The sequence below is a fragment of the Mesocricetus auratus genome, unplaced genomic scaffold (genome assembly GCF_017639785.1).
Source record: "Mesocricetus auratus isolate SY011 unplaced genomic scaffold, BCM_Maur_2.0 Super-Scaffold_100001, whole genome shotgun sequence".
NCBI lineage: Eukaryota > Metazoa > Chordata > Mammalia > Rodentia > Cricetidae > Mesocricetus > Mesocricetus auratus.
In genome coordinates, this window is record NW_024429187.1 from 4,523,764 (window position 1) to 4,536,979 (window position 13,216).

Sequence of the window (13,216 nt, forward strand, 5' to 3'; positions counted from 1 at the left end):
CCACAAGTGTGCTGTGTGCCCTCAGAGAGCCACGGTTGGAGTTGGAAGATGTAAGATAAACTCAAGCAGCCCCTCTTTCACCTGGGCATGTCAAGACCATTCTTTTTTCTCAAACGCATAAAGACCGCATCTTGTTTGTGAGCCTTTCTGGGTTTGTTGGGGGGCAGTTTCTGTCACTCTTGCTGCCATATTTGGGTCTTCCGATGAATGATGCAATTGGAAAAAGTGAATATGGCATAAGTAAATGATACCAAACTGACTTTCTCTATGTCCTCATCAACACGGCCAGACCGTGAAGAAAGCCCTCCCCATTTCTTGCCAGTCTTGTGGACAGATTTGTGACAAATGTAGGTACTGCTGTAGAGTCAAGTTGGTTTGTCATACAACGAATAGCCATTCCTCTTCACCTCTGTGTCCACACACTTCTCTTAGTGTCCAGCCTGCAGTTACCTTTCCAGCCTACTCTGTTGTGCTACATCATGCTAGATATCATTAGGATATGATATTATACATTAATCAGTTAAAAAAACTATCTACATTGACTGTCAATGTCTGCAATAGCAGACATTTCTCAGGTAACAAGGGAACAGGCATGGTTTATGAATCACAAAGTAGCTACTACCTGACTTTTATTACTAAGGAATGGGCTGATGGGCTAAGACTAGACAAGAGAACAAGACTGTCCCATAAATGTTTTCTTTAGCATCTTTCATCGTATTTGCTAAATCTGTTCCATCTGAGCTAAATTTGTCTGGCTTAGAGAGACCCATAAGTTGAACACTATATTTCAATAAGCCATCCCTATGATGCCTTAGACACCAAAGAATGATGTAAATTCTGTTCCATGACACAGTGCCCCTCAATCGTGTCCCAAAATAGTTCTGGCCTTTTTAGCTGTCACATCACATTGTAAACTCATAATAAGTGAATTAACATGCTGTTTTCCCCTTCTTCCAAGTCATTAATAAAGATGAAGTTGAGACAGGGGGAAGTTGGCTGAAAATCAGAAAATATATTTCCCACTCTGAAACCTACTTTATTATTGAACTTCCAATGGGATTATAAAACCCTGGTCACTTAATCAACTTAAAACTATCCTCAACAAAGGCCCAGAGCCTAACACAGCACTGTGAAATGCAAAGCCTTCAGTGGCAGCAGGGGCTCAAAACTATGGTAAGGTACTTTTGAGTCTGCTTCATCTGGTGTAGGGAAAACTTCCTCCATCCTGGACTATAATTGGTGAAAATCCTACCCTGTGTTCATGCTTTTCTATGATTGGCCAAGAACTGAATGAATGCTTCAAATCTGTTATTTCTCCCTGCCCCCATGCCTGCCTCTTATAGCTTAGGGCAACTTTCTGCAAGCAAATGTACAAAGCATCTTTATTGATTTTTACAATTTATAAAGAATTTCCCCATGCACCATTATTTATAATCTGTTTATGGGCCTTTAATTAATGGGTGGATATATTTATTTTTATAGTAAATTAAGTATGAGAGGTCAATGTTCTTTCTACAGTCATGCTCAGAAAGTGTCAGATTGGGAATTGAGGGTACCCTGAAATGGGGCTTAGCATTCCCCACAATACTTCGTTGCATATATTTCTCTTCTACTACAATGGCTCCAAGCTGTGGAGTGGACTAGAATGAAGGCTAGGATGACCGCCATTCCTGGGCTTTATCGTAGAAATGCTGGAAAATGCCTCATTATGGATAAGAAGATTGGCTAAGACACTTGAGTAACTTATAGAAAAGTTTTATAGAATCTATAATTCCGTTTAGTGGTACATTAATGAAATTAATCTCTCACAGACAGAATTTTAATTAAGGCCAGTCACTGTCTCTTCTAATATTCCCATTTAAAAATTGTTCTTCTCCTTGTAGTGACTGCGGCTAGTCCAAAGACTTATAGCTTGTTTATGGCCAGACAAGGCTTCTTGTCTCCTAGCCCAATGTTTTGTTTTAGAGGTGACATTTTATTTTCCAACCCCTGGCTCCATGGCCCCAGGGGAAATTTTAATACCATATCATATATATGGTATGAGCTCACGAAAGAACTCATCTAATTGAAATTGAGGCCTTATTTCACCCAGTCTTAAATCATATATAATGCTTTCTACATTTGAGGGATGCTAGAGAGTGGTATTGGGGAAGAAGGGGAGACAGGGAATAAGAACAAGGATCAGATGAGCTCTGGCTAGAAAAGTCTCAGAAACTCGTGGAAAATGTTTATGTGTGTTAGCCCTAAGCTCAATTCTTGAAGATAATTAAACAAACAAATAGGTCTTTTGATGAGGTAATTTGAATGAAAATGATCCCCATAGACTCTTATATTTCCTTGATTAGTCCCCAGTTGATAAACTGAAAAGAATTAAGAGATGTGGCCTTGTTGGAGGAGGTGTGTCACTGGGAGTGAGCTTTGGGATTTCTAAAGACTATTCCAGACCCAGCATCTTTCTCTTTCAATACCAGCTGCCTATGGATCAGGATGTAGAGCTCTCGGCTACTGCTCCAGCGACATGCCTGCCTGCTTTCTGCCATGACAATAATGGATTAACTCTGAATTTGTAAGCAAGACCCCAGTCAAAGACTTTCTTTTATAGGATTCACCTTGGTTGTGGTGTTTTCCACACCAAAGGGTAGTAACTAAGACAGAAGATATCTATATATAGAAATTTTTATTGCAGAAAGAAGTCTTATAAGTCAACTGATTGAGATGCTATAGTCTGTGGATGAGGAAAATAGAGTCCCAGGATGAAGCAATTTTGTTCAAAGTAAAATGAACAGTAAGTGATGAAAAGGGAACTATATGGGACCTCTGATGACCATTCTCTCAGTGTTTTCTTGTAGGACAACACACCTCCCTGATTTCTAGGTATTCTTAATTTTTGTGTTTAAAAATAACCAGGTGCCCCCAATGAATTCTCTGTCTGAATTAACCTCTTGACAAACCATGTCCCGCAATTGTTTCTCATTCCAGCTACGTGTCCTTGAGTCAATTCCTGTCATCAATAAACATGTGATTTACCTAAGAAGGCAGAAGGTGACACAGTCCCGTTGCTGCGTGATACCATGACACTGATGCCAGTCTCTATAAAGGGCACAGAGAAGTCGACCACCTCTGATCGTTCTTCATTGATAGTTAGTGACCCCACTGCCATGTAGGCCCTCTTCATGACCACCTGAAGAAAAAGTACAGTGCTTCAGTTATAACATTGTAGCAGGCAGGTCCACCACAAGCAAAATTCTCAAGGCTCAGCAGAAACTTGGGCACCATCTCTAGCATACCATTCACCTCCTCTGTGAGACTGTTGTTGGCCTGGAGCTCACCAATTTAGGTAGACTGGGTGGCCCTCAGGCCCCAGGAACCCTTCCCAGTACTGGGAGTATAAGCACACACCACTGTGTATGAAATTTTATTTGGGTTCTGGGGATCAAACTGAGGTCTATGAGGTAAGCATATTACTGGCTGAGCTATTTCTTCTTCTCTCTAGTTACTATTGTACGTATTGTTAAATTCATAAGATAATTAACAAAATTGAAGCAACACGTAAGTGCATAATGGAGATGACTTTGTCATGGCCTTGCCTTCTGATACTGACCTCACCAATCATGCCATTCCAGGTCCCATTGATTTTCTTGCCATGCTTGCCATTGGTCACCAGGTAGAGGTCATAGGTGAACTTCACAGACTTAGAAATTTTCTTAAGGATATCGATACAGAACCCCTTGCAGCATTTTTTGATGTAGCCTGGTTCCTCATCTGTTTTATTCCTACCCAGTTAAAGACAACAAAAACACAAACAAATAGAGCAAGACTTTGTGTAAGAGGGAAAAATTAGCTTTTCATTAAAGTTCCAACCTCAAACTCCACCCCTACAGTAAGGTCATTCTTGCATAAGGAAAGGTATCAGATGGAGAACTATTGTATTTTTTATTATCTCAGTATCCTGAGCCATACCATGGCAAAATTTTTCAATGTTTCTTGGACATATAACATGGATGAGGAAAAATCATGTATCCTACAGGCTCAGCTTAATGAGTTTTTCATTGAGTTCATGGTTTTTCTCAAACTCCAAATACAGAAACAAAATGCCTACCAGATACTGAGAGACCTTGCACTTGTCCATTCGAGATGCCTCTCTTCCCACCCTCATCCAAGAGCATTTTAACCCTAACTTTTGAGAGTATACATCAAGTGGAATTGTTTCAAAAATAGGCCTAATTCTCAAAATGCTGGCTTAGAGAGAACTTATTTCCACACTCAAAGAAACTTAAAACTTAGTAGACTTGAAGTCCCAGTCACTGAGATTGGGCAAGGTCAAAGGAACCATGACAGAGCTGTCATTGTCTCAGGACAGGGATTTAGATGGAGTCCCACATCTGATCAAAGCTCCCATTGACGCCAAAGCCTAATGGCAGCTGAGAATTTCACAGAGTGCCTAACTCCAGAGCAGCAAAGAGCATATGTTACCCTCCCCCAGGCCACCTATAACCCTCCATCCAAGGAGACCTCCTTCATACTCAGAGATGATGCGCTTCTGGCAGGGGACTGTGTTCCTCATGCAGGTTCCACTGAGAGGGTCCACACTTTCCACAATGACAAATGGTGCCTCCTCCAAGGTCACAATGCTCAGATGGTCATCCTCCTGCTCTTCGGTCTCAGGACACATTCGAGGCCACACATAATATTTCATCTGCAGGGACTTGTCTTTCCATTTCCCCACCTGCACAGAGATGAACAAAGGAGTCAGCCACCACAGAGCACTGTCTCATACCTCCTCCAGTCTTCTCTGAACTGTCTCCGGAGCCGTTACACAAAGGCAAACCAATACCAGCACAGCACACGATGGGGAGAAAACTTTCTAAGACAGATACTACGAATGAAATGACTGTTCATTCATGAGGAGCAATCCTTTTATTCACTTACCCTCTCACTCAGTATTGAATGAGGACCTACAATGATCTGGGCATCCTCTAAAACCCATAGCTCCTGTATCAAGAGCTGGAAAATTCTTGACTCTCCTAGGTCACATGGCTGTGGGGTTGGTTTGTTTATTTGTTTTACTCAACTATAATAAGAAACATAATACTGAGATCAGCAAAGAGTATTAGGAAAGATAAGAGCTTGCCTGTAGCAAATGAGCTAGGTCGATGTGCTCTGAGTTGTAACGGAAGTTCGCTAGGGAATTGTTCAGAGAACTATGAATCTCTGATTTGCAAGGTTATGTTGTGAGGAAGGAATACAGAAACTACTTGCTTGGAGAAAGGTGTGTGTTTGAACTTGTGACAATTGCATGCCTCAATGCAGAGTTGCACTTGCTGAACTAAGAAGAGACCCTGGGATGAAACAGATCGCTCTCTCTGTGAGCAGTCATGTGGGGTCAAAAAGACTATGCCACCCATGATGGAAAAACCACCTTCATGACTCTAATGCCAAAGGAGTGCATTCCCTGAATGATATATGGCAGATCCTGCTGTCAGTTGTCATGGGAAATGTGTGGGTTCATTTGTCTTGTGGCAGAGGCCTTCATCCATGACTTTACATAGAATGCTTACGGTGTTGTTGTTGGGTTCTTGCTGTCATGGTACCAATGTGTTCAAAGGGGGGGAAGAAATAATTTTAATTTTTGAATAACTGAGCATCCTCAGTTGCCACAAGAAAATAAGGTATCTTTAAAGTCTACAGTTTCTTCCATGTTGTTAGAGTGATCCAGGAGAGGTACAAAGCCTGTGAAACTATTAAGTTTATGGAACTCCAGCTATCAGTTAAAAGAGGTGTATCAACAGATTAACTTCACTTTCAAGCAGATGAGCGTGTACTTCTATACTAATACCAACTCAAACTCCATTTCATCTTAGTTCCTGCTTTTGTCTGCACTCAAGTGTGCTTAGTTCCTCCCTCTAGTTCATTCCACAAAGCTAATCACTTTACTCCCATGGCAAAAGTAGGTCCCCATAACCACCACCTTTTTTATTACATTTTTATAACATGGGCACTGATTTTGTGTCCTGGACTATCTTGTTTTGCATTTGCACAGTTTTTCTCTGGTATTAGCTCTGCTGTAATCTGTTTTTTATCCCCAAACTATTTTATAACTTGAAAATATAAGGTGAAAATGATGTATTAAACACATTCTTGACCTACCACATATCATCAGACCCAAACTGAGAATATAGCTACACACACATACATTCTCTCTCTCTCTCTCTCTCTCTCTCTCTCTCTCTCTCTCTCTCTCTCTCTCTCTCTCATGCACACACACACAAACACACACTTGTCTGCACACATAGAGAAGATAAGTAAAATAAAATGAAATATCACTTCTATTGGGTACAAATTACTTTGATGTCATCACAAAGTTGAAAAATCATAAGCTTTCCTAAGGTGGGGACAGTGTGCTCTTCAATAAACTGTTGATCTTGATTTTGTTTCAAATCTGCTCACCTCACGTTGCTGAGGCTATCTCAAATGACTTCCCGGACACATGGAGAGCCTTAGAGAGAAAAAACACATCCTTGGAGGCCCATCCATTTCTAAGCAATTATATTTACTCCAGGGGCCAAAGCAATATTATTTTATGTGTGTTTGATTGTGTGGGAACAGTTGAAAAGCTTTAAAGTGCCCATTTTTATTTATTTAAGTCCTATCACCTTTCCTCAATAAGCCCTTTGGCCATTTTTCTTTTAAATATAACTGTATCCTCTTTATTGCAACTAGCCTATGCTAGGGAGGTCTAGCCTGTGATGCCTGCAGGAGTTCTGAGCTTACATGGTTGCCCCCCACCAAGGATGCTATAGACACTTCTTCCAGGTGGCTTTCTTAAATAATAACTTGGAATGCCTTAGATTAGCTGTGGAATGCTTTCAGCACAAACATGAAGACCTGAGTTCAGATCCCCAGAATGCTCCTGTAAACCCAGCTCTGGGTGAGCAGAAGGAGGTGGCTTCTTAGAGTTGACTGGCCAGCCAGCAGCCTAATTTGAGAGCTCCAGATACAGCAAAAGAGCCTATCCTGTCTGCTTACAACTTCCATATACACACATGTGCACACACCAGCATAAATACACACATTACACACAAACACACACACACTCCCCTCACGACTTTGTCATACAATGTCCATTCAAAAATTTCAACAACTTCTCCTTGTCCTTAGCATTGGGCCCAAATATCTGGCCTACATGTTCAAGTCCTGCGTGTGAGTCTAGCCTACATCTATCTAATTAACTTCAGTTCCATGGATCATGGGACTTTGGAAAGGAAGTCTTTTGATTTAGGACATTCAACATAGGCCAGCCAGCAACAGATTGTAAGAAAACAGTATCAATTTCTTTGCTAATAAACTTAATGTATCTGTGGGAGAAGATGCTGTGGAGAGACCTTTTTGGCAGTTCCCCTGACATTCTTGTGAACAAGATGAACTACAACATGGATTACTGCATACTTTGACAGATTGAGGAGTAGTTTAAAATCTATATCCCAAAATAAAAGAAATGATTGTTTAATGAATCAATGTCAACAAAGAGAGAGGTTTTTAGTGACATGTCAGGGGACTCTGCTCTTAGAAGTGACCTATGTAGTGTTTTAGAGAACAAAACTGATGCTGTGTTCAAGAAATTGCAGACAATAACCTAGTGAGGACAGATGATATCACACAAATTGCTGAATCTTTTGGGAGAGATGCAAATTAATTGGATGACAGATTGAACCAAATGGAATAACATGCGATGTTACTTATTCTAAAACTCTAGCATTCATATTTTTTCCAAAAGCAATTGTTCTGAAAAGAAGATATTTCAATCAATGGCAGTCTATAAAAGCTATTATAATAACAGATGATATATTTATAGATGTACAGTGTCTAGCACATGGGGTGAAGGGAGGGCACAGATGATCCCCTCTGTGTTTACAACACCACAGGAGGGAAACTCAGTTCTGAGCCTGTAATTCTATGGTCTCCTGGCTTGTATTAAATATGCTGTTCTTATTTCCCCAACGATAAGTTGTTCACAGAATTATCTCACACACCCTTTCCCAGACCAGTAGGATGACATCTATGTTTCACGTCAATTCAATTCAACAGTAATTATGTACCAGTATGTGGCAGACACTGGGTTGCATGCTCCTAGACAACCAGACCACATGATATTTATTGGGGGCGGAAACGTGCCAGGCTTTGAACTCATCTAATAATCTCATTCATCATTGCAGCTAATCTGGGAGATAGCTTCCCTATTGATATCTCAGCCTATAAAAAGATTTGCCAACTTTTAACATACCAAGCAGGATAAATGAGTGTTGCGTGCCACATCGGGACTTGAAGCCAAGCAGTAGGACTCAAAAAGTCGCACTCCTACGATGACTGATCTCTCAAGTCTTTGACAGTGAAAGAGTAAGACACATCTTCTAAAGACAGTCCAGAAGGGACCAATTTGACTGACAATATCAAGCGAGGCTTTGACAACAGCCTCCATGGAAGGTATTACTTTTGGCATTCAGAGTAGAGGTGATCATTTTGGGAAGTCACAGAGACACCTCATAGAGACACCCACCGTTTTTGAGCTGGACTTTAAAACAAACCATAGCCCCAGAAGTAGAGAGATCTCCATTCCTTGGATTGGCTTTATTCTCTTCTTCCTAAAGTTCTAACAATCATTACTCCGCAATCTTGGTCACTCTCAAGGGGTCCCTCAACTGTGCTCATCTCTTCCCATGCGCTGGCTCAGTGGCATTGGGCAGGTGGCTTGAACAGAGTGTAGACACTATGAAATTGTTAAATACTACAGATCAGGGATTCCCTTGCTCACTTTGCCTGTGTTACCAGCTTCCATTTGCACAAAATCACCAACTACTCTAGTTCATGCTAGCTCCTTCCTTCTTTAATGGTGGTTTTTGTTTGTTTTGTTTTGTTTTTGGAGTTTTGCTAGTGTCCTGTACTCTTAACCTAAGTCCTGAAAGTATTCAATAGGATTCCAGTGGCCATGGATAGATGTCTAAAACTCTCAGGACCTTGCTTTGCATATCCAGAAAAATGAGTGACTTGCTTTCTTTGTCTCACACGTTAATTTCATAATCCCATGACCCACTCTGGAGAAAGGCTTTTACGGCACTGTCTGCAGATAATGGTCAAGGAAGAGGTATTTTTCATGGCCAGTTTTTCAAACAAGGGCAATATCGGAGTTCTTGGTACAAAAGACTCTTCTGTCTTAACCATGATTCTTTTCCTGCTTGTTTATTTAATGAACAAACTGATGTAGACAATTCTCCACATATCAACTCCGATCTTCAGATAGACATTTTAAATTAGTTGCTTTCTTTGCTGGGAAGCAAACCCAGGGCTTTGCATATTTTGAGTGCTTTGCTCTACTAGTGAGCTACACCTCAACCCCACCTCACATTCTCTATAGAGCAAGGCGGGTTATTTCAAATGATAAACACCTAAAATCAAAAATAAAGGGATGCATGTAAGTAGAAAACACAGGGTATGTCTCAAGCAGCTGATCCTTCAGCTGGAGAGACATGTGGTGAAAACACTACACACAGAAATAGTTGAAAGAGAAGGGAAGGGTGTGAACAGAGAAGTCCCCTCTGAGAGAACGTTTTTTGGAGGCTTCTCTAAGGAGTCTGGAAAGGTCTGTGTATAACCCTGGGAAGGCAGACAGTGGTAAGAAACTAGATTAACTAGAGCTATTTCAGAGAAAATCCGAGGTAAAAAGCAGAAGGAAGTGTTATAGTCAGGATTCAAGTATGGTCAGGAAAAAATGAAATCTTGAAAAACGCCTGTGAGAATTAGTGCAAAGCACTTGGAATTCCTTGGCAGCAAACACTAAACAAACACAATTACTTCAAGCAGCTTTAACAGTGACATCTGTCTACAGAGTTTCAGTTATCCTACAGAATCACAGTTAAAAAGATCTCCTGAGAACCCAGAGCATCTTTCCTAAGTGAGAAAACAAACAAGTAACTCCCCGAAACCACACACACACACACACACACACACACGCGCGCACGCACACACACACACGCAGCACGCACACACACACACACGCGCACACACACGCGCGCGCGCACGCACACACACGCGCACACACGCACACACGCACGCACACACGCACACACACGCGCACACACACAAACACACACATGCACACACACGCACACACACGCGCACACACGCGCGCGCACACACACGCACACACATGCACACACACGCACACACGTGCACACACACACGCACACACACACGCACACACGTACACACACGCGCACACACACGCGCGCGCACACTCACACACACACGCACACACGCACACATGCACGCACACACACAAAGCCAGACAAAAAACAAAACAAAACAAAAAACCCTTTGCTTGGTTTTCTCAGGAACAGCATGGAGCCCTGCTGTTAGCGTTCTTGGTTTGGCTGCTTCGGTTCCAGCTGAGCCAACCAAGACCACGGCACAAGGCAGACGTGTCTCCTGACATTCCCCTGGTGGGAATTCTAGTGGACCCAGTCTGTGCTGACCTAGGACTTCAAAGTCTCCTATTGCCAGCATGTCAAGAGATTTCTGCCATCATGGCCAGTGAGGTGCACACCACTGAGCACCCAGACAAGGCCACATACACAGCCACATCGCCAGGGCATGCTCCTCTCTGCAGGCTGGGAGCCTGTCCCTCCATCATGAAGCACAGACATCATAGCAGTGTGCACTACAGTGTCATTAAGGGAAGGGACAGGGGACAGGGCCTGCTCTGCTGGCAGGGCTTTCCTAACGCGGATAAGCAAAGGACATGAGTTTCTCTGGGTCACCTCTTTCCTTGACCCAGAAAGTCACTTTTTAAGAAGATTTCGGCACAGAAGGCTCTCATTAGACCTTTTTAAGTGTCAAAGGTTATTTTTAAAAAATCAAAGCATTTTTGTTTCTTGATCGAAATGACATCTGGATCTCACACGAAAACTTTATTGTAAGCCTGTGACTATGACTGAGTTTTTGCATGAGAAATTTAAAGCTGGGGGCTATCTCTCTGAGCAAGCTTGAGAGTCGGGGAAACCTCTGAAAGGTGGCTGAATTCTAGATTTTCTTCCTTCCCAGTCAGAGTCAGATCCAAATGGGACATCCAAACACAGGGAACTCTGGCTGAATTCTGCCCCCACCAGCGACACATTCCAACTCTAGGATTTGTAAGGTTTGACACTGTAACAGTACTTCATTTTCTTCAGTAATTTTCTATATCTAGTCTCAGTGACCTCTGTCTGCTGTAACAATGAACATTTATATAGACATCTGCTTCCTGCATCCATCCAAAAGGATATTTCCAATTAATTATCCAAATCCATCCATGTTTGCACAAGTAAGGGAGATAGTGAGAATGTGAATGCACACATATACGTGTGCGCTTTCCAAATCAGACAGTCACTCACGTGTTTGTCTACGGCCTGCTGTCCCCGCCTCATTATACAAACTCCTTCCAACTTAACACACTCTAGAGCTAGTTCTTTTTGCATGCATATGTTTGTGTGTGCACATGCGCATGTGTGTGATGTGTATGTGTTAAGTGTGTCAGTGTGTGTATGTGCATGTGTCTGTGTGTGTAGTTTATTTTTTTTTTGAGACAGGGTTTCATGTAAATCAGGCAGGCCTCGAACTTCTGATCACCCCTTGATACTTTCTCAAGTGCTCGGACCACAGGCATGTGCCACCATGCCCAACAAGGTGACCCATTTATCTTTCCTTAAGTCTACCTCCCTGCCTTTACATACAGTTTTTTAAAGCCTGTGTATATATCAGAGATGCAGATCTGCTGTTTGCTGTTATGTATTCTTCTCTCTGCTAAGTCCCTTTTCCAGCCTGAGAACTCTGCCTTTCCGTGTTTCTCGATGTTTTACTCCCTTCCCTGTGCATATCCAGCGTCGTCACCACTTCTGTCATAATTCATTCCAGAACAAGAAAAGGGGATCAGGGTGGCTGATGTTTTTAATCTTCCATAGCAGGCTTTGTGAGTCAATCCCTGCCTCTGGATAGCCAAAAAAACTGTGAGCTTTCTTCTGCTGTGCACGTTCATGTTAAAGGGTAGGCATTTCAGTGCTTCCAGGGTTGGGTGGCTCTGTCATTTCCTTTCTCTGTTCTTGTGTACTGCCCATACTTGTTTACTGTCAGTCAGGGACTGACTCGTGGCTTAGCATATCAGACCCTGCACAAAGTCTCCAGGAGACCTCACTCCAGTGTCATTGCATGAAAAGGACAGTCTTCTCCCCCCTCTTCTCCAGCCTCTTTTGGCCTCCGCAGCCCTAGTTGTGTGGGGACTGAGCACAGGAGCAGGATCTGCTGCAGTGAGCATCTAACAAGGCCACAGGCACAGCTTGACGAGCCTTCTCCCCGTCATTTGCATATCTAGTCACGTCCAGGTTTAGGAATCTAGACTTTGAAAAATGGTGTTTGAAAATGATTTCCATATTTGTGTTTAATCCATGACTGCCTTTGGCCTGTTATTGCTTTGTCATTTACTAAGCTGGGGACTGGTGGCTCTGGGCTCACAATCAGAAGGGAATTGTACTGGGCTGTTCCTGTCCTGACCTCAGTTGCCATCTCTGGCCTCAGATGCTGATGCTGCCTCTCCAAGAGAGGCCCTGGCTCCCAGCTGTGCACATTCACTGTTGCTGTGGCCACCAACCAGGCTCCATGTGACCCATGCTGTCTACTGCTCCTTCCAATTTGTCTCCTCTGGAATCCTGGAGGCTGGAGGTAGAGTAGGAGCAGATACCAGTAACAAAAGTTGTTGATTCCTGGACATCAGGCAGCAATTGTGGCCATCGCAGATAGCACCGACACCAGAGCTATAATCATACTGGAATAATTGCAGCTGTCAGAGTTCTAGCTTGGTGCCAGCCAGCTCCCTTGGAGTCCTGTCAATTCACTGTCACCAGCTCCCCCAGAGACAGCCATTGCTCCATGGCCAGTTGCTTGCAATATGGACTGAAAAACTTGCTGTTCATTGAAGTACCCATTGTGTGTTTATATGTGTGTGTTGTATGCATGGGTGTTTGCACACTCACATGTGCCTGGGTCAGGGTTTGATATTGTCATGTGTTACTCTCCACCTTATACACTGAGGCTCTTGCTGAGTAATTGAACTTGCTGTGTTGGCTTGTCTAGCCAGCCTGCCTCCTGCAGGACCCTTGGTTCTGCCTCCCTCAAGCTGGGATATCAGACAGAC

The 13,216-nt window shown here is 42.7% G+C and overlaps 1 protein-coding gene across 1 annotated transcript in view; it reads right to left on the reverse strand.

Moving 5' to 3' along the window:
- Nucleotides 1-13,216, reverse strand: part of Grin2b (glutamate ionotropic receptor NMDA type subunit 2B) — a 435,636-nt gene that overhangs the window by 45,576 nt on the left and 376,844 nt on the right. The window contains exons 6-8 of the mRNA XM_005072886.4: nt 4,524-4,726; nt 3,602-3,773; nt 3,028-3,181 (exon numbers count right to left, since the gene is read on the reverse strand). Of these exons, the coding sequence (XP_005072943.1) occupies nt 3,028-3,181; nt 3,602-3,773; nt 4,524-4,726 (529 nt within the window). The remainder of the gene's footprint in view (nt 1-3,027; nt 3,182-3,601; nt 3,774-4,523; nt 4,727-13,216) is intronic.